The 23757-nt window shown below is 38.0% G+C and overlaps 2 protein-coding genes across 5 annotated transcripts in view; one reads left to right on the forward strand and one right to left on the reverse strand.

Annotated features, from left to right (window-relative positions):
* Positions 1-4328, reverse strand: part of MYOF (myoferlin) — a 61614-nt gene extending 57286 nt beyond the window's left edge. For 3 of the 4 annotated variants that reach the window (XM_063163499.1, XM_063163498.1, XM_063163497.1), the window contains exon 1: positions 4117-4324. In XM_063163499.1, the coding sequence (XP_063019569.1) occupies positions 4117-4204 (88 nt within the window). In that variant the 5' untranslated portion in view covers positions 4205-4324. Of the gene's footprint in view, positions 1-4116 lie in introns of all 4 variants that reach the window. The other variant, XM_063163500.1, reaches the window with a different exon arrangement.
* A 1422-nt stretch (positions 4329-5750) lies between these two features.
* On the forward strand, positions 5751-16122 carry CEP55 (centrosomal protein 55). The gene is made up of 8 exons (XM_063162842.1): positions 5751-5933; positions 7708-7986; positions 10239-10283; positions 11011-11149; positions 13118-13431; positions 14522-14593; positions 15214-15339; positions 15742-16122. The coding sequence occupies exons 1-8, from the start codon at positions 5751-5753 to the stop codon at positions 15946-15948; spliced, it is 1365 nt and encodes a 454-aa protein (XP_063018912.1). The 3' UTR covers positions 15949-16122.
* Positions 16123-23757: the final 7635 nt, after the last annotated feature.

The following is a 23757-nucleotide window of genomic DNA, read 5'->3' on the forward strand; positions in this document are numbered from 1 at the left end:
ATTCTAGATTACATTGAGAAAAGCACCTTTTTCTGTTCTGCATCTCTGTGAAAGCTGGATGAAAAAACACTGGGAAGCACAGCTTACTTTGGGTTTTAGTTGTAATTTTAGTCAGAGTACAACACTCCCATTCCTCAAGGAAATACTTTGCATATATTCCTGTCTCTTTACTGACTTCCTTTTTATGACACTTTTATCGGTATTTTAATGCACTGGGTGGTGGTGATATTTGTTTTAAGCTCTTGGCAAAGCTCTTTCTTCTTCCAATCAAAAACCCCGTTGCCACAGCGGGTGAGGTGGATTGCTCAGTTATTCCAGGAGCTCACAAAAGTTTCAGCTCCTCAGGCTGTTTTCCTCTGCTGGAAATGATTGCAGCTATAGCAACCAAGACTAAACCACATCAGGATAAATTGTGCAATAGGGCCAGTCACCATTTCTTGTGTGACCTTACCATGAAAAAAGAAATTATAAGGGATACAGATAAAACACGCTATACTTGTTTCTTTAAAAACTAGCTACAGTAACTGTGGCACTGTAGAAGAAATCATTATTTACTTAATCTTGATGGAGGCACCATACTACCTTATAATATAACATGTTAGTTAATATTCTTGGGTGGAAAAGACTGTAATAAGAATTTAATTGCTCAGTGTCCAAAAAAAAAATTAAGATGAGCTGTTTAAACAATAACTGTTCATCATTAAAAATATTACAGAATAGCAAAACACTTAATGTTTCCATCTTAATTTTTTTTCTATTATAACTAGCAATTTTATCAACATGAGCAGATGGGGAATAGCAGAAGCAAACATTATCTTTTACAACAGTCCTAAGTCTAAGATTTAAGACAGTATCATATTTCTGTTAACTAGGTATCCCATAAAACTTTTGTCAAAGGAGAATTAAGATTGCATGATGGCAGCAACTGCAGGACCAAATGGGCAGACCTCCAAAACCCTGAAATTAAATGTAGATAATTTAACTATCTGCAAAACAGAAAATTTATATCCAGTTTAACTATTTTCTATTAAACTATTTTCTTCCACACACTTAAATATAAACTAAAATAGTTTTGAACTACTGCAGGCCTGCAGTCCTGTTGAAAAGCTCTTAGATTAAGCACAGATTGAATCAAGTTGGATTAATCAAATTAAATGCCATTTCACCTCAGTTTTCCCTGCATAAAGTGGAATGAGGCAGCCAAAATAAATGATCAAAGTACTAAATATCCCAGCATTGACTGCCCATACAAGCAATTGAATTCATTTTTACACAGTGAGACAAGAATCTAACAAACCAAAATGATTATACTGATTTAATCATTATCATTTAGTGCCAGTTTAGCAAATTGCAGTTTTTCATGGTAATTTGACCAACAAATTGTCTCATGTTGAGTAAAAAACTCAGAATTCTGCAAGAGCAGCACCCAGTTCCAGATAGCGATACTCGTTTACTCTCAGGGTGTAGTTCTCTTTGAACTGTGAGCTTTTCTTAAAGTAAATAAAAGTTCCATCCCATTGGACTGGACATAAATGTGTTTTTAAAAAAAAGGGAAATGCTTGCACAAAACTCCTCTGCTATATCAGAACTAAAACAGCTGCCTATTTCCTCCTAATATGCAGCTAATAGATATCACTGTAACAATTACATTAACTGCCTATTCTGTAGCCAGCTTAGTTTAAAAAAATTGGATTAAATCTATTCTATTCATAGATGAAACCATATTGACTTACATGTCTTAACATATAAAACATTTGCAGTCCTTTGATACTAACAATTGCAGGATCATTATTTTTCTCTTCACAGAATGTCTGTAAAGGTCTGAGACTGAAAGACTGTGTTTCCATGGGAGGATTAAATTTACTGAACCTGACATCAACAAAGGCCCTGTAAATCAAAATTTGACCAAATAGTGTTCTAATGAAATGCCAACTTCCACAGCAATTTTCTGTCAATGAGTACTGTTCACTAAGACTTCACCAAGAATACTCCAGAGTCAAACAAGAACATTAAAATGTCCTGCAGGACCATGGCCATAGTCCTGCTAATGCTTAAGTTTTTCCCAGTCTAGAATATGCACTCCCAAATGTGCTTTTTATGTCCCCCAGGATTTACACTGGGTAGGGACTAAAGTTAAAGATTAATGCCCTTTGACATACTCTTCCCAAAATAAGATTGGTTTCCTATCTCCACACATCAACAGGGTGAGGGGGAAACCAGCAGTGTATATAAAAAACCATCTATAAACATAAACAGCTAGAAGTCAAACATATTTCAGATATGACTCTGTCCTTGCACTGGGTAGCAGGCACTCCACTTACAAATTAAATCAGAGCTGCTTAATAGCTGGTAAAAGCCTGATATTTTCTGTCCCACTTGAATCACTCTGGACAGGAAGCAAAAAACCAGACTGTTGGTATGTAGTAAAATCACATAAACAGAAGTGGCAGGATAATGAGAAATTAAATATCCCACTAAAAATCTGTCATAATTATGAAGCTGGCACTGGTTAAGCATATTTGGGAACATTAAAAATCCCAATTCTAGTACATAAAGCATAAATATGAATTCATTCCTTTAATGTCTGTTGTCCAATTCCTGTCTTTGGATAACTGAAGGACTGAAAAACAAATCAAGCAATGAAGAAAAAAAATCTGTATTTTCTATTTACTAGGTAAAAGTGAACTGCATTAGAGCACACAGAAGTTTGCAAGGAGGGGAAAAACCAGACATTTAAGCATAAAGAAGGGAAGGCATAAACCAGCTCTGGAGTCTGAAAACTGCAGGAACAGAGGCAACACAGAAAGGCAAAACTGGCAGGAAAGCAAAGAGAGAAAAGGAACTGGAAAAAGAAAATGGATACTTAAGAAGTAGCAGAATGTGAAACAAACCAGAGAAATGACAGTATATTCACTTTTTGCAGGGCAAGTAAAATCATATTTTAACAATTATGAAGTTCCAAAAACTACTGAGACAGGCTCTGCCACTTTTTCTAATACAGGGTGGGTAAAAAAAAAAAAGATAAACCTTCAGAAAAAGGAGGAAACTAAAGCAAATGGAATGATTTCACATCTTTCTGATGCTGAAATAAATGTATCTGAAAACTTGTTACTTTGAAAGTTAAGATTCTGCATGTGCAGTGCCTCATCCTTTTTCATCCTGCAGCTGTCATGATTTCAGATTTGGTTTCTAAAGGTGACAAACTCCAAAATCCAAGGATTTTTCACACTTTAAAACAGCACTTGGATTTCAGTGCACAGTTAGGAAACCAGGTCACCAGGAGATAAGGTGCCTGTTTGTCACAGTTTGGTTTGATGTATTACATGATCCAAAATTGCTTAAAGGTTTTGGCACCTTAAAAACAAATCAATACTAGAAATCAAGTTCCTCTAGTCCAGCCAAGTGAGGTAATGTTGGCAACAAGTAAAGTACATCTAAAACATATTTAGCTTTACATATAAATGCTTTATCACAATCTTCTCCTTCTTCTATATATAACTGATGAGCAACGAAAGTGAAAACTACAGTTTCCTTCCATAATCTTGTAATTAGATAATCTCAACAGGCAAAATTTTGATGTGCAATTCTGTTTGTGAAAAAAACCCCAAAAACAACAACCAAAAAAAACCCCAAACCAAACTCAAACAAAATCAAATACCTTCCAAAATAGTACTACTGCTATTTCAGTATACTACTTGTAACACAAATAAATCACATTTTTATTGTATGTGTGTGACAGTGAGCAGTGCCTGTTCAAAGTAATCAAGACAGGAATGATTTTTCAGATGGAAAACAAGGTAATCTTCAATACCAGAATTAAAAGTAGGTTCATTCACGGAATTAGATTTGTTTTTAAAGCAACAGGTTAATCCTTTGGAAAAGCTTGTAAAATGTGGATCCTGAAACAGAAGCACAGCTGCTCAGAACAGTCCAATGTGCTCCACCCAGTTCAAACTTCATTCAGGTAACTCCTGTCTCTAATTAAAAAGTCTTCCCTAAAATTACATCAGATGTAATTCCAGGAAAACATGATTTCCCAGATTTTCAGATACTTACAAAGGGCACTAGCTTTTACAAAACTTCTTCCCTGGCTACATTTATGTCAGTTTTGCTTACCTTTAAAAATAACAGAAACGATAGGATCTGGTTTCCCAAACTTGGTTTTAGGGATATTGGTAGCACATTCCACAATCACCCGAAGCATTGTTTCCCTCTTCCCTAAATGTTGACTACTACCGAAGGAATTAAATCTTCAGTTTCACAGTCCTTCTGGACTGAAATGCTAGCAGGAAGAGGAGGCAGGGAATTACTGGTTTACAGCAAAGGAGGTCGTCTATGGGTGGATCTATGACGGACTAGTTGCTCAAAGCTGTGGGAAAAACCAGTCCTGTAAATTGACACCAGGGTCTGTCGTGCTGCACAGAAAGAGCTCTCGCTAGTGAAATCCCGTAACGGGATCCTGTTTAATCCTGCAAAAACCTTCTTGTTGCTGCTTTTATTCTTAAACTGCGTGATAAATCTCTCGTCAGAAACCAAGGCTAGAGTTAACTGTTAAGTACCATCAACATTAAGCGCGACTCTAGAACTCGATCTAAACAGCATCTGCCTCTCCGTACACCAAGGTATGAAATTCCACAATAGTTTATATTTTCCCCCCTAATTTTGAGAACTTCATTGTTGGCAAATGCTTTTGGTTTGTCTCCGCGCCAGCCTAGTCAGAAACTGGCGATGATCCCAAAAAACAGTGCGAGTCCTCCCCCTCCTGTTGGATTCTGGAACGACACTGCGGCTTCCTCATGGAACGTCCTGGATATAATAGATTTATAGTAGAATTCTTGAAATATGTATCCATAACTAAAAATTTGGAAGTATTAAGGAAATGCGTGCAAAAAATAAATTAAAAGTGACAAGAGTCTGTACAGTTTGGAAGCATATGAATGTTTTGTCTTAAACACGTGCACAAACACTGCGGTAACATGACCTAGGTAACATTTACATTGCAAGCACAGGAGCTTTGAGCTCCCCCGTGCTCAGCCTGAGTTTTTCTCAGCTGTGAACAGAGGTAAAAACCCGAGTGGTTCCCGCTGCCACTGCCACGCGTGTCCCCAAGGAGAGAGGAGAGGGGAAGCCAGCAAGAGGCAGCAAAAGGAGTCACAAGCGAGCGCGGTTCAGCCTAGCTTTTACACGGTCACACAAGACCTAGCTTACTTTGTAATTTCTAAAATTATTAGATTTGGGGTAGATGGAGAGGAGAAGAAAAACCCCACATGTTCAGGGAGGAACGAGGACACAGACACGTAAGAGACAGCACTGAGAGGGCCCTGCAGGCTCGGCCCGAGCACCACGGCGCCCCGCTCCACCCACCGGCCGCCCGCCGCTGCTGGCCCAGCACCGCCGCGCCTGGCAGCCCCGGGTAGGGACGGCACCGCCCGGGCGGCGACACGAGGGGACACCGCCCCTGCCGCCGCCGCCCGCGGGCACCATCCGGAAACCCCGGAAGTGACGGCCCCGAGCCGCGGGATTCAAACTCCCGGAAGCGGCACGGGCCGGGGCCGGACGGAGCCGCCGCCGAGCCGTGCCCCGCACCGGGCCGTGCCCCGCACCGTGACTCGCGGCCCCTCTGAGCCCCGCGGGAGCCGGGAAGGTCCGCGCCGCCTGCACTCGCCTCCAGCTGTCGGAAGCCTTGTCCTGCCCGCTAGAAGGAACCGCTGTTCCGTAGCGCCTCGTTCGGTTTGTACAGGCGCCTAGACATGAACGCCAAGACCGCCATAGATCGAATTATTGGCAAGGGGGGCCTGAAGCTGGGCAGCTCCAGAGCTGACGGTGGGCTCGAGAAGGGGAAGCGGGAGGGCGCTGCCCCGCGGAGGTCCATGGAGGAGTTGGCCACGGGCAAAGGCAGAATGACGGAGCCGGAGAGGAGCGAGCTCCTGCAGGTGAGCCGGGCTCTCCCCGAGCCAGCGCGGGCCGCGTCCCACGGGTACGGCACTCGGCAGCAGGAGCCTCACCTTTCCTCTCAGAAATTCTGATGTCACAACTGGTTTAGTGTTGTTAGTCCAGACAAACTTTTAGTTTCACACTTTCATTCTCAGGTATTTTTCAATGACAGCTGAGCTAATAAAATCACACTCATCTGACAAGGCTGGTAAATACAAAGACTTGAGGCCACAGGTGCCAGTTAGTCCATTAAGACTTGACTTGTCCAAATGTGTCCAATGGAACACATCGCAGAGAAGGCTTTTAAGCACTTCCTGCAAAGAGCTTAACGTTTGAAAACATTTGATTAAGAACATGACAAAAAGCGCAGAGTGTTTGTTTGAATTGAATTGTCAAGCTCCACTCAGCTATAGGTAAATGGAACTGAATTGGGTCATTACATTATTCTCCCATTGCATCTAAAGAGCAGAAACTAAGACACTGAAAGGTACGGAAGCATCTCTATATCTATATGACTGTTCCACTTGAGGTAAACCTGTGGTTGCAGAGAGAGAATTTCAAGACTTATTAGGTGACCTAGTCACAGCCTGTCAGGCTTCCCAGAAGGACAGGGAAACTTTAGATGGACTCTAGAAAAGAATACAACTCATGTGGACTAGGCATATTAATATTTCTAGGCCACTCTTTTTAATGAAAGGGCTTGCCATGTGTCTGTGCCACAACGTCAGTTGAGAAGTCCTAAGCCAAGGATGAGCTGTGGCTGGGCAGCTCATGCACAGCTCTGGCTAGATTCCTCTGTGTATTTGCTGATTCTCTTGGTGTTTGCTGTCGGCTCAGTGTTGGTTACTTGATACTGGTTTCCTATAAACTAGGAAAAACAGGTGCAAAATCATCATCGTGTTAGATACACCGGATAGTCTTTGGTGTCGCTATTTTCAGTGAGTGGTGGTGTTCAACCACTCCCTAATTGAGGCTCTCTCAAAATCACTTGCTTTCAGTTTTTCTTTCTAATGATGATGTCAACATGCAAGATTTCAACATGAGCCTTTCTCAGCAGAATTAAATGCTATCACATCTGATGTCCATGCAGAGCCCCATGGCATCTTAAATGCAGTACTAATTATGTGTAATGAATACCTGTGCTGGAGGCCTACTGGAAAAAGAGTGCATGTTGAAAATATCTGCTAAAACACATTTTGAAACTACAGGGCCAGATAACATGGAAAACAGGATCCTTCTCCCGAATGCTTTATTATAACTCTTCTGTAACTCACTGTCATGAGATTTGCAAGAAGGCTCTTGCAACCGAATATGCTAAGAAATAAACTAAGAAAGGTAGCACCAACCTCTTTGCTGGAAGTGTTTTGAAGTTCTTGTATTGCTTTTGTTTTAGGGTCATATACTGTAGTGATCTTTATTCAAAACTGAGTACACACCAAGCCTGTGAAACTTTGTTCTTTGCATTCTCTCCTTGTTTCGTCTATTTCAGACTGGTTTTCCTATCACTTGATATATTTCAGATGATCGCTCCAGTATTGTCTTCTTTGAGTTATAAGCAATTTTCTCAGCTAATTAAAGGCTAAGAGAACTTTGAAAGTGAGATATTCTTATCATAGAATTATAAGGTCATAGAATGGAATGGGTAGGAAGAGACCTTAAAGATCACCTAGTTCTAACACCTTCCACTAGACCCTGCTGCTCAGATAATCTCAAAGTACTTGCTAATGCATTTGATGCATAGACTAACACACTTTTTTATTCTGTTTCATTTAGAAAATACTTTTGCTTGAGAAAGAAAAAGAAAAATACAACCATCTTCTTGGAGAGAAGGACAGAGAAATCCAAAACCTGAAAGACAAGCTTAGGTCCAAAACCAAGACTAGTGAAGTGGCCTTCCTACAAAATCAACTAGAGGAAAAAACAAAGGAAGCAGAAAGAAGAGAACAGTTACTTTGTTCTCTATCAGAAGAAATTAATAGGTTAAAATGTAATTTATCTGCAGTCATGGCAAAATGCTCCGATCTTGAGAATGAAGCCAGTGGTACTTTTCAGGTAAGGACTGAAGAAATATTGCAATTGCAAATTGGATTTTGTGCCCACTAAGCACCAATACCTGCTATAAAACTGAATATTTTTAAAATTTTCTTACAAGCTGTGTTGCATGCTGAAATATTCTTGTATGAAACGAGATGGTATCCAGATCGAGCTCTAAATGAGGAACAGTCAGAGAACACACTTCAGGCAGCACAGCTGGGGAGGGAATTCTCTCCTGCTGTACTCAAGGTCCCTAGCTCAAGGTCACACACTGGTAGTGTGACCTGTGATACTGCTGGGATGCTCCACTGCTGCTTAGGCAGGCACTGTGCCCTTCTCAGATCTGTGTGCTCTGTGAGAAGGCAGCAGTGCTGAGAGACATGGGGCACTAATAAAGACAAACTAAGCTCCTCACCTAATTCAGCTTCAGTCATGAGAATATCTTTCTTCTCTCTGTTCTTATGAACCCTCATTTGTGTCTCAGTTGTTAAAACTAATTGTCTTTACTTTCTATGGCATCACACATGGTAAATTCTTCAATGTGGCAGAGGACAGGAATAATGGGTTTCTCCTCTCATTATGAAGTGGTCAATAGATATGGTGCCAACCCTAGGCAGGGTTTAAAAGTCCATTTGGGATTCTACAGTTGTTTTTCCACCCCTGCTCTGTTCTAATAATCTTTGGAAAATGCGTTAGTAACTCCATGAGGGGCACAGGGAAGTTGTTTACGTACACGTGCCTAAACATAGGCGGCTGCAAATCTTTCTTTTCCAGCTTTCGACCTGCAGATGGTGCTGGTTCCCTCCACTCCACACGGGAGTTGAGCAATTTCTAGAAATTCTGCTATGGCCAAACACATAACAGAATATCTTCATCTACTACTTTTGAATGGTAACACATGTATATATAGTACTTCCAATAATGCAGTTTACTGAGAAATACCACTTTAAATGCAACGTATTTATTTTAAATTTTAAGACACTTTGAACTTCATTAGTGGTGTTAAAGTGTGTATTAAGTCAACAGGTTTTCATGATATTTTTGTCATTAAACCACCAAAATATGTGTTACTTTAAAACCATAGTTTTCTTTTAAAATTGTAACTGATTTATATTCAGAGGACAGTGATGTTTACTGGATGTCTTGGAGAACTTGAAAACAAGTCTAGCAATGCTGCTTGAAACTACTAGGTGGCATACTAGCTCTGAAATGGAAACAACAGTTTTATAACACAATTTTGAGAAAGTTTTTACTGAGGCAGGACTCTGATGTTCATAGAAACAAGCTCAGTGTCTCGAAATCCTATTTTTATTAGGAAGTTTTTAAGTTTAATAATTGCATTCAAAGTTCTGTATTTTTCAGCTATAAATTCTGTTGTAAATCATGTTCCAAGATCCAAAGAAAAATGTAGGAAAAAAATGTAGTTTGGATTTGGGAAGTAATGAGCATTTTTTTTCTCACTGAAGTTCCCTCTGACATATACCTACACAATTTCATAACCACTTTGTATCCTGCAGAGAAGTTACGTGTCAGAATAGGAGAAACGTGGCTGTAACTGCTCTCCAGTTTTAGATGGCTCTCAAGAAGTCTCCTACTCATATGTGTACATAAGTCATACTCACTGTACTGGGATCAGGCTCAGAAAATCAGGCACTTTGTCCTTGTGCTTGCAGACAGGCCTTCACAATTTCCCAGATGTTCACAGTCTTCTTGTTATCCCAGAGAAGCATCAAGGTCTCTGGCTTTCCCCAACTCCTCCTCTATGTCTGGGTCATTGTCAAATGTATGAGGATACAAAAATAGAAAAAAACCATTTACTTCTTCTTGTGTACATAAATAATACCCTTAAATATCTTCATTTTTCAAAACCTCTTTGCAGAACACCCTTCAGGACTTCCAAGACAGCAGTTCAGCAAAAAATACATTATGGTTTCCTTAGGAAATGTTTTAATGTAACTATGAATTGCATAAATTGCAATTTATGGAAAAAATTTCATGTAAATCTTTATCATATATTTTGAAGAAGAGTCTGTTTTAAATGTCTGAAATGGCTTTCTACATAACTTGGATCCTTCAAAAAAAAACCCAGCAACCAACTATAAAGATCTTTAAACACAAAAGGCACACCTGTTTTAATTTTTAAATGCATTTGATTTAATTTTTAAAATATTCTTATGCTATTTATGTGAGATTAATAGCAGTACAGGAGTAGCTTTGCTGTTTCAGCCATTTGTTTTAAACAACACTAACAAGTTGTTCTTTGTCCACAGGAAGCTGCCACAAACAGCACAGAAATTGAAAGACAATTGAAAGATGTAAGTTTCCTGTAAATTTCAACCATCTGTATTGAGATGCAGAAGAATGTAAATTATCATCATGTACATTTTGGGTAGTATGGGACCTCAGAGGGTATGTTTCTCTCTAAAATATAATCTCTAAAATGATTTTGTGAGAAGGCACTAATTTAAATTTAAAAACCAAAAAACTTGCAAAAGAAAAAATTAAGATTTCCATCATCTTTGAAAGACCTTGCTTAGAACATCAGAACCAAGTGGTTGCTGACAACTCAGAAGCCTCTAGGAACCTGGTACTGCTTGGGATAGCATCTGGTTGGATTAGAAACCTCCTAAGGTCCCTTCCAAACTGAATAAGTCAATGAGCCAGCAGCTAAAAAATCCATGTCCTTGTTCTTAAAAATTAAGTTGCAATGATACAGTTTTATTTTATTCCATTTTCAAGGTCTGTTATTTTATATTTGAGATTGAAAAGTCAATTCTTCATAATCTAGGCATGACTCATAAAAGCCTTTGTTCTTTAAGTAATTTTCCCATTGCTGCAGTTTTAACTTATGCTCAGCATCCTGAATTAACTTTCCAAATGAAGATGGATTTATTTATTTTTTGTATAGATTACAATTTGCAGCAGACTTATCTAGCATATCTTTAATAATTTCTAATATTTTGAAGACATAAGACAAATACTTTTAAAAGCTGACTAATTACCAGAGACGTTTTTGTTGTTCTTATGTTTCTTTTTATGAAGGCTCTTGAGAAAAATCAGCAGTGGCTCCTGTATGACCAGCAACGGGAAGCATATGTCAGGGGGCTGCTTGGAAGGATCTTTGAACTTGAACAGAAGGCAGAAATAGTTAGCCAGCAAGAATCTAAATCAAATTCAGAAGGTATCAACTTCATTTTTACTCCCACAAGTGACCCAAACCATAATTATCTATGGAATTAAATTTTCTGAAAACAAATTCTAGCACACTTAAAATCAAGACTTTGTTCTCAATGCTTTGGCTTCTTAATGGTAAAACTTGGTTAAATAATATTCCTCTGCTTCCTGTTATCTATCTATGTTTCTTGACCAAGAGTACTTCCTGTTCTTATCCACTTCAAAGATGGTTTTAACAGCCTTGACACTCTATTAGCAACCTCTCTATTTGTGGAAAGTGTTGAGGCAAATAGATGTACATCTCCCATCCTTCAAAGTACACTTTCAGTAGACATAATGGAAGCATTAAGGATTTATTAGCTAGGTGTGGATCAGATTTTTTTAAATTTACTTTTTTCAAAATAAATATTATAAAAATGACTCAAGATTGCCATGTTCTTTACTCAGCTGAACAGTTGTTACAGGGCGAGAAAACCTGTGATAGTTTTTGGCACCTCTCCAAAGCAGTGTTTCACAATAAAGATCTGGCCACCTCCAGCTCACTTCCTTGCTGTGCAGTTCCTCAATAAGGCACACCTCTCAGAATTAATAAAATTAAATTCATATTAAGCAGAAGAACCAGAAGACATTGACTTGCTTTTCTTATTACCAAATTATTGATTTCATACATTCTGCAACTGACCTGCAAGGTAAATTCACTAAACAGAACAAACATTGTGTGGAGTAAGAGCATACCCACAGATTTGCCATGAGTAATTCATGGGCAGTGGCTTGGTTTCTGTATTGCTGCTTGACTCTTTCTGGAAAACACTGAACTATCATCACAAGCTTGTTTTGGTGCTGTTCAGAAATCTATGAACAGTATTTTTAGAGGGAGGCAGACTCGGCTCACCAGAAAATGTTGCACAGAGTTACTGCAGTCAAACTTTGCCACAAGAGCAACCAGGAGACTTAAAGTCAGGGTGTAAGCAAGTTCCTCTCTTCAAGCAGCTAGGCAGTAGCTGAAATCCAAGTTGAAAATATATATATGAATATACATATATTGAAATATATATATTGAAATCCTAGCTATACAAGTTGAAAATATATATATGAAAACTTTTTCTGGGGAAAAACTCAGCCTTTCTCTGAGGATGTCACTGCCCTATAAAGTTTTGCTAATGAGAAGATAGGACTTAGTTCATCGTGAGGGAAGGGAGAACATTGAAGCAGGAAACTCTCCCTAGTAAATTACACTTTGAATAATTAGGGTAAGTCTTCAATAGGAAAATTATCAAAGTAACAAAACTTCCAGTGCCAAAAATCAGCAAAACCCGTGAAATTCTCCCTCCCTCATTCTGCTTCTACATATATTTTGTATTGCTCCTGAATTTTTGCAGTCTGCCTCCTAATTTTTTCCTACTTATTAAACTTTTCTTGGGTCTAGAAGCAGAAATTTTCTAACCCTGGTTTAAGTAATAGTTGCTACCCAGGAAGCAAGCATTTATTAATCAAAAGAACTGTCCTAGTCCTTTCTATTGACTCTTTAGAAGTAAATTATGGCCTACTAAAAGATGGTCTGCAAAAGACAGTGGAAGGTCTGGCTTTGGTCAAAAAGGTTGAAGTAGAATCTATTACATCCCCAAGGGTATCTCTGGGGAGGGAGTAATGCCAGCAGCTTGGCTAAAGAGCCTAAAAATAGAACTAGGAATCCTGGCTTTGGGTCAGATTCCCATGTGTCAGTATAATGCATGAGGCCTTAAAAGAACTGTGTTTTCTACCAATATACAGTGAGTGTATTGGTAAGGAGACTTAATGTATTAATAATACTGAAAGCTGTTTCAACCCAAGTTTGCTTCTAATCTGAGCTGTGCAATAGCCTACTATGTCAATTTCTACTAATAAGCCTTAAAATGCAGTTAAAGATTTAGTGCTCTGATTTTTAAGTGGTTTTTTTTTTTCACATTACTAACTCAATTATTTCTGACTCATTAAGGTCATCCACAAGAGGAAAAGCAAGAATGCTGTGACCAGCTGTTTCTGACTGCTAAGAGAGATGCTGAGACTGAAAGACGCACCATAACCCAGCTGAGATCTGAGCTCAATGAACTTAAAAAGACATATCAAGAAACACAAGGGGAAATGATGAGTTTAAATGCCTTACTGCAGTCACAACGGCGTGCTGAAATGAAGACTCAAGAAAATGAAAATACAATGAAAGAGAAAGCACAAAGACTAGAACAGGAAAATGAAACTATCAAGGAACAGCTCAGGGAAGAAAAAGAAAAGTCTGAAGATCTTTTATGTCAGGTAAGTGGGTGGATTTGGAGGTTTGAGATCATTAGCAAAGAATCAAGAGAGAGAAAAATTCACAGTTAATCAGAATGGACCATCTCTCTCTCTGGTAACTGTTCTTCACATAGATCTAGACTCATTCCTTGAGGTTAAAACTGAATTGTTTAAACATGAAACTTCTTTATCAGTTTATTTCCCTAGTCTTAAGGGACACAAAAGAGAAGGGAGAAAATACTGAATTGATTCTAATATAGTTCATCCTTAAGACTAATAGTAAATGAGAACAAGAAAGCTAAAAAATCATTTTATCATGTGCTCCTAATTATGGAATACCACTAATATTTGCTGTCACCTGGCAGCTAAAATACAACTGATATTTGAAATATGACAATAAAATTTACTAGACACCAAAGTAGGCCAAAAGCATAACAACACTTAAGCTCTCTAAAGACAGACTGGTTCTCACTGGTCAATAATGATTAAAATATGTTTATTTTATTTTATTTTATTTTATTTTATTTTATTTTATTTTATTTTATTTTATTTTATTTTATTTTATTTTATTTTATTTTATTTTATTTTATTTTATTTTATTTTATTTTACTTTACTTTATTTTATTTTATTTTTTGAAGCTGAACAACAGCATTATCATAAAAGTTGATACATGCTGAAAGCAGAGAATATTTTAATGTATGCATTTACTTAATCATTATAGTATAGTACTTTCTCTTAAACTTGTTCTCTTATTTAAAAAAAATCACATTGTTTGTTTTTATTAAGATAAAATATCATGTTAGTACAAACATAGGTTTTGTGAGTATATTTTTGTCAGCATCCTGGCAATCACCAGGCTTCCATTTTTTCTTTTTTTAACAACAACATCCTGTATTCCCCCTTCTCAGTGCAATAATAATTTCTCCCAAGGGTTTTCCTTGGGGAAGTAATGATTTGAATTGAGTTTGGTTCTTGCATAACAGGCACACATTTGCTGTTGGCATTGGAATGTAAGAGTTTGCTTCCATCTCATTATAAATTAATTCTTTTTAAGCTTATTAACTATTGTATATGGATGTTGTTTGTTACAAGTGTTCATCTGCCTTGCAGGTGCAGCTTCTTCGCAAATCATTGCTCAGACAGGAGGCAGAACACACAAGAATAGCTTTGTTGGAACAACAGGTACACAATTATGTCCTAAAGTGCTGATATTTAATGTGTTAGGCACAGAGTCTTTCTAGGCTAGCTTCACATTTAAGAATTATTAGTATATCAAATAAAGTAATGCTAGACATGAATATTCAATTGCACATAATCTCTTGATGCTTTCAAAAATTTTGACATGTCAGGAGGAAAATCTTTAACCTTGTACTGATAAGAGGGTATGATCAAACCTGATGTTTTTTTCTCCACAATCACTTATTAAACAGGCAAAGCCTCAGATAAGGCACAGGAAACATCCTAAAACTAATCATCTAATTAAAGTTTAGCAATATATTTTTGATATTCTTATAGAAATAATTGCATTGCCATATTTTCTATTTTCTTTATTTGAAATTGAAACACACTCCAATCAAAATAACTGTACCTCTTCTAAGGGAGATTTTAATAACTGGGGACATGTGAATTTCACTGTAATGAAAGCAACAGCAGAATTTTTAATTTTTCATTTAAATTTTCCTTTTAATCACGTTTTAATATGTTATCGCAGAGCAAAACTGGCTTTAAATATATAAATGGGGAACATCCCTCCCAATTCATACTAACTTTGACTTTAAGTTCTCGCTTTGTTGGGCTGCCAGATCCAAATATGTACCACAGACTTAGAGAACGGGAAGCTTGATCGCCACAACCTGAAGCTTGAGTTAAACCATGTTCTCAAGGAGCTGCGCAAGGCCAAGGAGAAAATAACCCGTCTGGAACCCCTGGTATGTACTGAATATTCAACTCACAGGTGAATTCAGTCAGGGATTTTGTAAAAACACACATCTTCTTGCTTTGGGATCTTGTTTCAAACGCTGAGTAAGTGTCCCTGCATCCCTTATGTCTGTTTCCCCAGGTGCAGTGCAGCAGCAGCTCCAGAACTGGCAGGGTGCTGAGCAGGGAACACTCTGTACTCTCTATCAGTGTCTCAGTCAGTTTTGTCTGTTGCACCATGACAAAGATGCAATGTGCTTCCACTCACACTTATTGTGGGTGAACAGGGCACAATCCTTAGTGCTGTAACACACCCAAGGCTTGTGTGCCATCAAGCCTTTAATATATTTTCCTACAGTGTTTGATCAGTGCATGCATGTCCCAGTCTTACAGTGAAGCTCCTCCTTTTCCAGAAACTCCGGGAATCTGGACATATGGAATCACAAGAAGACTTGCAAGCTGTATTTGACAAGAAGCTGACCACATATGACAGAAGTCCTCCCCTGAAACATTCCAGCTGCCTTGATGAAAGTTTTCTCGAGTGTCCCAGATGTAAAGTGCTATATCCAACAAGCCAGCATAGAGAATTACTAGCACACATTGACTTCTGTACAGCTTGAGCTCCAAATGGACTAACTATCTTTGCTTCATATATGCTGCCAATATGCCTGGCAAAAGATCTTTTAAAGCTTTTTTCTTGCAGTTGTATAAACAACTGCTGATTTTATAATTCAGTTCCACAAAAACAGTATTAACATTATAATTTGGCCTCAGTATTTTACCTCACGTTTTTGCAAAACAGCTACTGCATTTTCTAGTTGCAAACAGAAATATTTTTAGAGTTAGGAATATTTTAAAGAGTAAACTACTGATGGGTTTTTTTTGCACTATTAAATGTAGAAAATAGTAAAAGCACAATTATTGTATCAGACTATGTTTTAGTTTTGGCATACCCAGTTCTTGGTTGTTGAATCCTGATTATTGTGCTTGTACCTTAACTGACAAGAATAGCTGCAAAAGATTTTTGGCCCTCATAGGTGCACTATAGATATATATATATTTATTTATACATGGTGTGTGTATATATGTGTAGTGTCTTTAGTACATACATATATGTGTTATATATCACATATATGTGGAATATATCAACATCTTGATACATAAAAACTCAGGAGGGCCATGTTAGATCTTTGCTGCTTAAGATTGATGTTCAAAACATCAATCTTAAGTAGCTGATTATCCTGAACCACCATCAGGGATGACTAAAATGCTGACCAATCCATGCTCAGAAAAACAAACTTCCTAGCAAACAAAAGCTTCCTTGGTGCAAAGAAAGTTTATATTTCAGACAATGTCAGAGGCCAGTTTTGAATTTTGCATATAGAATTATGCTGAATTAAACTTGTTTTGCTTCTGTGTGAAAGAGGTTAAAGTTAGGAAATGTCAGTTATTCAACCTTAGATTTGAAAAATGTCCCAAAGTGCAGCTTTTAACAAATTGCTCCAGTGTATTTGGAGTGTCACTGTATTTTGGTATTAATACAAAATACGAGTTAATGACAAATTCTGGCAACAAATTAGAAACTGGCAAAAAGAGTCCCTAATGGATTTGCAATTGCAGTGTTATTTTTCTCTAGCACTTACTGTAAACTTGAATGTGTTGTGAGCATTTTGTTTCTTGCATATGTAGTGAAGTCCGAACAAGAAGTTACTTCTGTGGAAATTATAAAAATGGAGACATTTTACAAAGATGCACTAGTTAAGAATAAATTTGAGCATTTTACAAGCTTGTGGTTTGCTGAGGACACACAGGTACCCAAGGTGTTTCTTTCTCTGGCCTGCTGATTCTGATTGCTACCTGGTATCAGCTTTCTCCATTGTGCTTTGGAGCAAAACTATGCTTTTACCCATAATGTTCATCTTAATCCCTGATGGTTAAATCTTATTCTTAAATATGAAGGTGTTTTCCAAGTTATTGAAAATAACTGGTAGTATCAAGTGATGTTATTCTCAATTAAATCCAGTGCTCATGAGATAGAAAATACTAAAAGGTATCTTTATATCTGAAATATCTCTGCCAGATTTATTGTATTAGCCATTCTCTATCCACTTTTCAATTTCACTGACTGTGTCTCAGGCTAATCTTTGTATTTGACAATTTGCTCAATTGCTAACAACAGATTTTCTGACCAAAGATATGATAAACTAATGAGTAAAACAGAAATTGTACTTCAGAACCTCAAGGTTTTTTCATGAGGGAAATTGTCTTAATTTCATATATTTTAAAAAATATTTTCATTCAGGATGATAACTATGATTTTCATTACAGCCTAATAATTTTAATCTCTAATTAAACTACTTTTAAAAGTTTAAGTTTGTCTTTGAACAACACCTTAATCAGCTAGTATTCTATTCTCAGCTGCATACTCAGCATAGCTTCTGCAAAAAGAAATCCTCATCTTTTATGTATTATAAATGAAATAGGTTTGCCTACTACAGGTCAGAGCTCTTCAGTAGTTCTGAGGCTTTCTTAAATCAGCATAAAGCACTTCTGCATTAGAAACTGTACCGTAGAGGGAGACTCAGAAAGTTCATAATGTGATAATGTTTAAAAAGTTTTGTTCATTCCACCTTTTCTGAACTTTAACAATGGATTTAGTCCTACCTGATAAATTTTTCACCTAAGCACAAAAACCCCCTTGCTGATAAATTTTTACAGGTCATTATTGTGGTATATGTTGCAAAATACCAACATGACATTCCAGTTAAGTAAAACACTTTGAAAGCAGACCCACAAATACTATTGTCATCACCTACATGTAATTAAAACCAACTATAAAACTCCAACTTTATAAGGTATGCAAATCATAACACGACTTTTTTTTCCCATTACTTAGAAAGAAATCTCAGAAATTTTTTTTCCCTCAAAGTTAACGAAGGAGATTGGCTGCTCCTCTCTAGTTATATGTGGGGAAGTTTGTTCCTAACATGCTCACCTTACTGGTAAGAATTAATTAGCTGTCAGTATAGATCTTGCTAAGGCAGGAAGCAACAGCAGTGTTTTCATTACTTCAAGCACTTTGGGTTTACAATTTCAGGAGCCTTTTTCTGTTATGTCCCTTTCAAGTAATTGAATTTCAACCTACCAGGAAGACTGCATTATTTGAAGCTGCTGATTTAGGGAAGCTTGGGGGCTAATACAATGGTTTACCAAGAGTAGTGTATTTATAAATATAGCTTTCACACTGTTCTTTTTAAGCAAATTAAATGGTTTTGATGCAACATTGGGTGGCAGGAAAGACAGCTAAAACTCCCCATTTTTTTTTCTATAAGAAGAGCTGCTTGTGAAATAAAAACTGAAAGATAGCTCTTTTGTTGTTTTTCTTAGATCCATGAATCAACTTGTAATACCCTGCTTGCTTGTGTAGCTTTTAGTCTCAGTTTTGATACCAATCTTTCACAAGGTTATCTTGATTTTTAGTATTGTACTTCAAGAACAATTCAGACTCATATGAATGTAGTAGAAGTCTTTCAGATTTTTGATCAAATTCATGGAAGAGGCAGGCTTATCCAGTCTAGAAAAAAACATGAAAAATTACAATTTCATACAGAGGAAAGAAAAATAAGTCTTCTAGTGCTCAATGAAAAGAGTAACATATTCAAAATTGCAACAGATAAGGAAAATCTTTCCGGTGGTAGGAGCAGATGAGCAGTGAAACCCATTGCTTACAGTGGCTGTAAAATCTCCACCACTGGAGATTTATGGGGACACTTATGTAACTACCTAAACCATCCCTGACAGGCGAGGCTGCCTTGGCTCAGGGACTTCAGCCACTGATTTCTCACAGTGCCTTGAAGCCCTGTTTTTTAATGGCACATAAAGACCTGCAAGAAAAAAAGACACAATAAGATTTAAATAAAAAAACCACAATGGTCATGCACTGGCCCTTCATCTTCTTAAGCATGTAGTGTTATTTCACTACATGCTAAATTAGTAACTACTGTACCAGAAGTCAATAAAACAATGTAATCTCATATTTCTCAACTGGAAAATTACTAGGTATTCCTATGTCTGTATGAACTTCTAGTCTAAGCAGACATAAAATACCATAAAATACTGCTTCAAATCAATACTTGCACTCATGCATCACTATCCTGCTGAAAAACAAGATAAATGACACAGGCACAACTTGATGTCACTTAATTCCTGATTATTGGGAAGTGCATCATTCCCACATTGTTTTAACAAACAGCACCATGGTGTCTGGTTCTTTGGTATTTGGGGTCTTTAGCCTTCCCTCCATAAGGTGCTCCAGGTAGAGAATTCAGAAAGCTGGTGTCCTGAGTGGGAGCTGGCCAAGGAGCCAGTGAGAAACATGACTGCTCTAGAGGAGTCACAGATGTAAATTCTCTTCTAACATTGTCAGTGTCAAATGCGTCCCTTGCAAAAAAAGCAGACTTCAAATAGGACATGTATCCATGAAGTGAGATTCCCCTCACACCCAGTCCTCCTTCAGACCTGGAACAGAGCTCCCCACCAACATTTAGGGACAGATACTCATTTGGTGGTATCTATGACCAACCAGAATTTTCAGTATTTTATACTGAATTAATAGTTTCAAAGAGATAGATAGACCAAGATAAGGTGCTTCAAAATATTCTGTAAGAAAGAAGCCTGGGACCTTATGGTGATATCCAGTTGGCTTCTTGATAGAAGTGCAACCAGGTTTAATTTCCCTCATAAATTCAAAACTGGTGAATGTGCACACTGTGCCAGTGAAAGTGATAGTTTTGTCCATGTAACAAGCTTGATAGGGTCAGTGCTATCTCATGCAACTAGGCAGAAAACTCTACAGCCTAATTAAGGCATCCATGCTTTCCAGACTCAGTTTATGGGAAGCTCCAAGTCACATCTTATCAGTCATCTCAAATGGCCACTGATAATGAAAACTATAAACAGTGTGGGAAATAACATGATTACCATTACATTAGGGAAGGCAGAAGTGTTTACAGCAGAATTGAAAGCATTATTTGAACTTTCATTGCTTTTGCAAGATTGATTTTTCTGTTTCTCCAGCCCTAGCTTAATGCTAGCTAAGGAGAAGCCTGACAATATAGACAATCTTTGCAGCAGACAGGTGCTGTAGACATTCCTTCAAAAATATGTGGCTTTTAAAAGTAAAGCTGCTCTCCCAATTTGGAGCTGAAGAACATCAACAAGTTTCTCCTCTAAGATAAGACATCAGGGAAAGAAAAAGGATGTTTCTCCTTAAACTTCATGAATAAGAGCATTCTCTACTCACTGGATTCTTGACAAGGAGAGGAAACAATGGTGTCTGTGATCTCTGCACAGCATACAACCCAGCAGACCAGTGTGTTCAGGGAATGTCTGAGTACATCTCCTGAGCATGAGAGGCTGGTGACAAATTTAGTTTGTAAACCCTTCAGATGTTCACCACAGTTTTTGTTTTGATGTCTTTGCATCAAAGATCATTAGCAGGAACGCAAGTAACTTCATGCACACCTTGGCACTTTAACATCCAACTCGGTAAAAAACTCATGCAGGGTCTCAGTTCCTTGGTAAGAATGTTCTACCAGATCCTGCAATGTCCAAACAAACCAGTCTGACACGCTGTATTCACTGGTAAACTCCCTAAATCCACAGACTTGATGTGTAAGTGTGATAGAGTTTGTAAGACTCTTAAGAAACAACTTCATTTAGTTAGAGTTTAGCTGGAGCTGAGTCACTCTGCTGAAGCTTGGTTAGCATGCTGCAAAACAGAAAGACATCCAGGGGAAGTCTATGTTACGTGTATTATGTTCTTAATTTGCATTTGGTTCAGAGAGAAATCTCTTCCTCACTGTAAGCCACAATGCTGATGCTGGCAAACTTCTGGTGGTCTTGATGACTGGAAGCTGACCCAGCTTTTATTAGAAAGCACATCTGACAGCATTATTGGCACTCTGCTTTTGGCTGAGGCCTTGATTAGTAATGCTGCTGCTACAGCTTGAAACTACAGCGCCACTGGCACTTGTCCCAGGAAGTGTGCCAGCTTCTAATGGGTACTGACCACAGCAAAATGAGACTTCCCAGAAGAAACAGTGACTTGTGTCCCAGAAGAAACAGGGATTCGTTTTTCACATGATAAGTGAAGCATCTATTTATTTTCAGCGGACACAGGAATGTGTGAGCTCGCTACTGTATGTAAACAAACCGATGCATTGATATTTGCACTAAAAGTTTAAAATTGTCCCTCACACATTGGTGTAAGTGCTTCAGCTCACTGATATGAAAGTATAAAATGGGTGAGCAGTTAGAAAACTTCCTAAAAAACAAAACAAATCAAAACAGACTTGTAGTTGAAACATACCTTACAATGGTAGAACATCTTCTAAGCACAGGATTCATAGTATCTAGAAGCAGAACAGCTGCAGTGTAATATGTAAGAGCAAAAATGAAAATAGAAAGTTCACCTTGGTTGAAACTTATGATAAAAATCTTATTGTGCAAATGCATGAATCATCTACAAGCTTGCAACCTCTCTTGTGAAGACAAAGAGACAATCTTTCTAATGAAATGAATTTACATCACTTGGCAAACATTAAATGTGCAATACACCTGTTACAGAACTCAGTGCTATTTACCTAGTGTGATACAGGTGCACAAAAATACACCCAAAGACTTAAACCAGCAATCTACATGCAAGAAGATGCACAAATAAGGCAAAAACCTTTACTAAACCATGTCCAAATGGAACAAGAACACCTATCTCCCAGAGTCACCCATTAAGTGGTCCCTTTCTCTGGGAATATTTCTTAATGCTCAAGATATAAATAAGCTGATCGATCCCCACCTGTCACGACAGTTCATGGTTGCCAGGGGAACAATCTGAAAAGCAGAGCTTGACTAATGGTATCAGGTAACACAGCCCTTATCTGAAACAGAGAAGGCCAAACCTTTGGCTTTCATTAGGGATGAAGAAAACACCCATGAAAAAAGAAACAAGATTTTTTTCCTGCTAGGTTAGGCAAACCACCTCCACAGAGGTGTCTGCAGCTTTCATTTAACTTAGAGCAGTGAAATCTGAGCTGACTCCATGTTTGAGCATAAAAGCAAACATAGCTTATAAAAATTATATAGGTTAAGCAATCATAACAGGTTTCCAGCATTCTGGTAATCACTTCCTTGTCATGAGCACGTGGTGCACATACCACACGCAGCATCCACCTATTACAGTAAAGCCAGAGTGGCTCTGTGGGGGTTACAACTGCTCTCTTCCTCAGATTTCATGTTCTGGTGGTTGCTATGATTAGACCTACCCAACAGCAAATACAACTTCTGTACCTCATGGAAGGGAAAAGCAAGTTGCTCTTTTAGATAATGGATCCATTAGACCCAAGAGTAATCTGACAATTTTTGCTCCTGCAAGGAGTGCCCACTTGTTTGATCAGACCTGAGGGAAACCAGCTTGTTTCTTCACACCTCTGCTGTCCCCAGGCACAGGATTTTGTACACAGGTCAGTGTGAAGTTCACTCACTAACTAAAAGCAGCACTTTGGTTCTCCTGAGCAAACAACAGGCTTATGCCAAGTAACTTACACCTAAGGACCAAAGCTAAAAGTAGTCCTTTCTAACAAAGATCAAAGACTTACCCACACACTTCCACACATCATCTCATCTTCAAATCTTCTTCTCTTCTGGCACTCCTTTCCTTCCTGACTAAAAGTATCTTAATTTCTTCAATAATGCAGCTTTGTACGTTTCAGTTTCTGTTTCCTTTCCCCTATATTGTTTCAAATATGTTTACTTTTACTCTGAATTGACAGGGCCAGTTTCTAATTTAAGTTTCCACTAATGTCAAAGGGGCATTTTATTCATAATGAAATTTGCATTTATCTGTGCTACCATTTCCAGCTGCCTCACCTCTGCTCCTCCTGTCCTGTTAATGCCTCCCAGGATTTCACACAGGTACAACCAGGCTATTAACAATGGCTCTTTCCCAAATCCCTGCCATTATTTAGAGCTGACCACACCACTGCTACTGCCAGCTGCCCAGAGCTTTGGGACTAGTCTGTCAGCTTGCAAAATGTCCAGGCCTGTGAGGCAACTACAAGGTGTTGCTGTATTTCAAGATTCACAAGTAATTTTAAAGAATCAGTTAATAGCAGAGCCAAAATAAATTGTGGCTAGATATGCCAAGCATTGATCAAAAATGCTAATAAAAAATCAGTAGGTCTATTAAATTTACTGAAATTTTTGTAATATGGATGCAGATTTTTTTCTCCCATCAAATGATGTAGGATAAAGTATCTATATTGAGACACTTGCCAGTCACTTGTGTTGCTTTCTGAAAAAAAGACCCAATCTTTGCAAGTTTTCTTATTGTCTTCAGTTGACTTCATAGCCCATCCCCTTAACAGGAGATGTTG

Source organism: Melospiza melodia, chromosome 9 (assembly GCF_035770615.1).
Source record: "Melospiza melodia melodia isolate bMelMel2 chromosome 9, bMelMel2.pri, whole genome shotgun sequence".
Lineage (NCBI taxonomy): Eukaryota > Metazoa > Chordata > Aves > Passeriformes > Passerellidae > Melospiza > Melospiza melodia.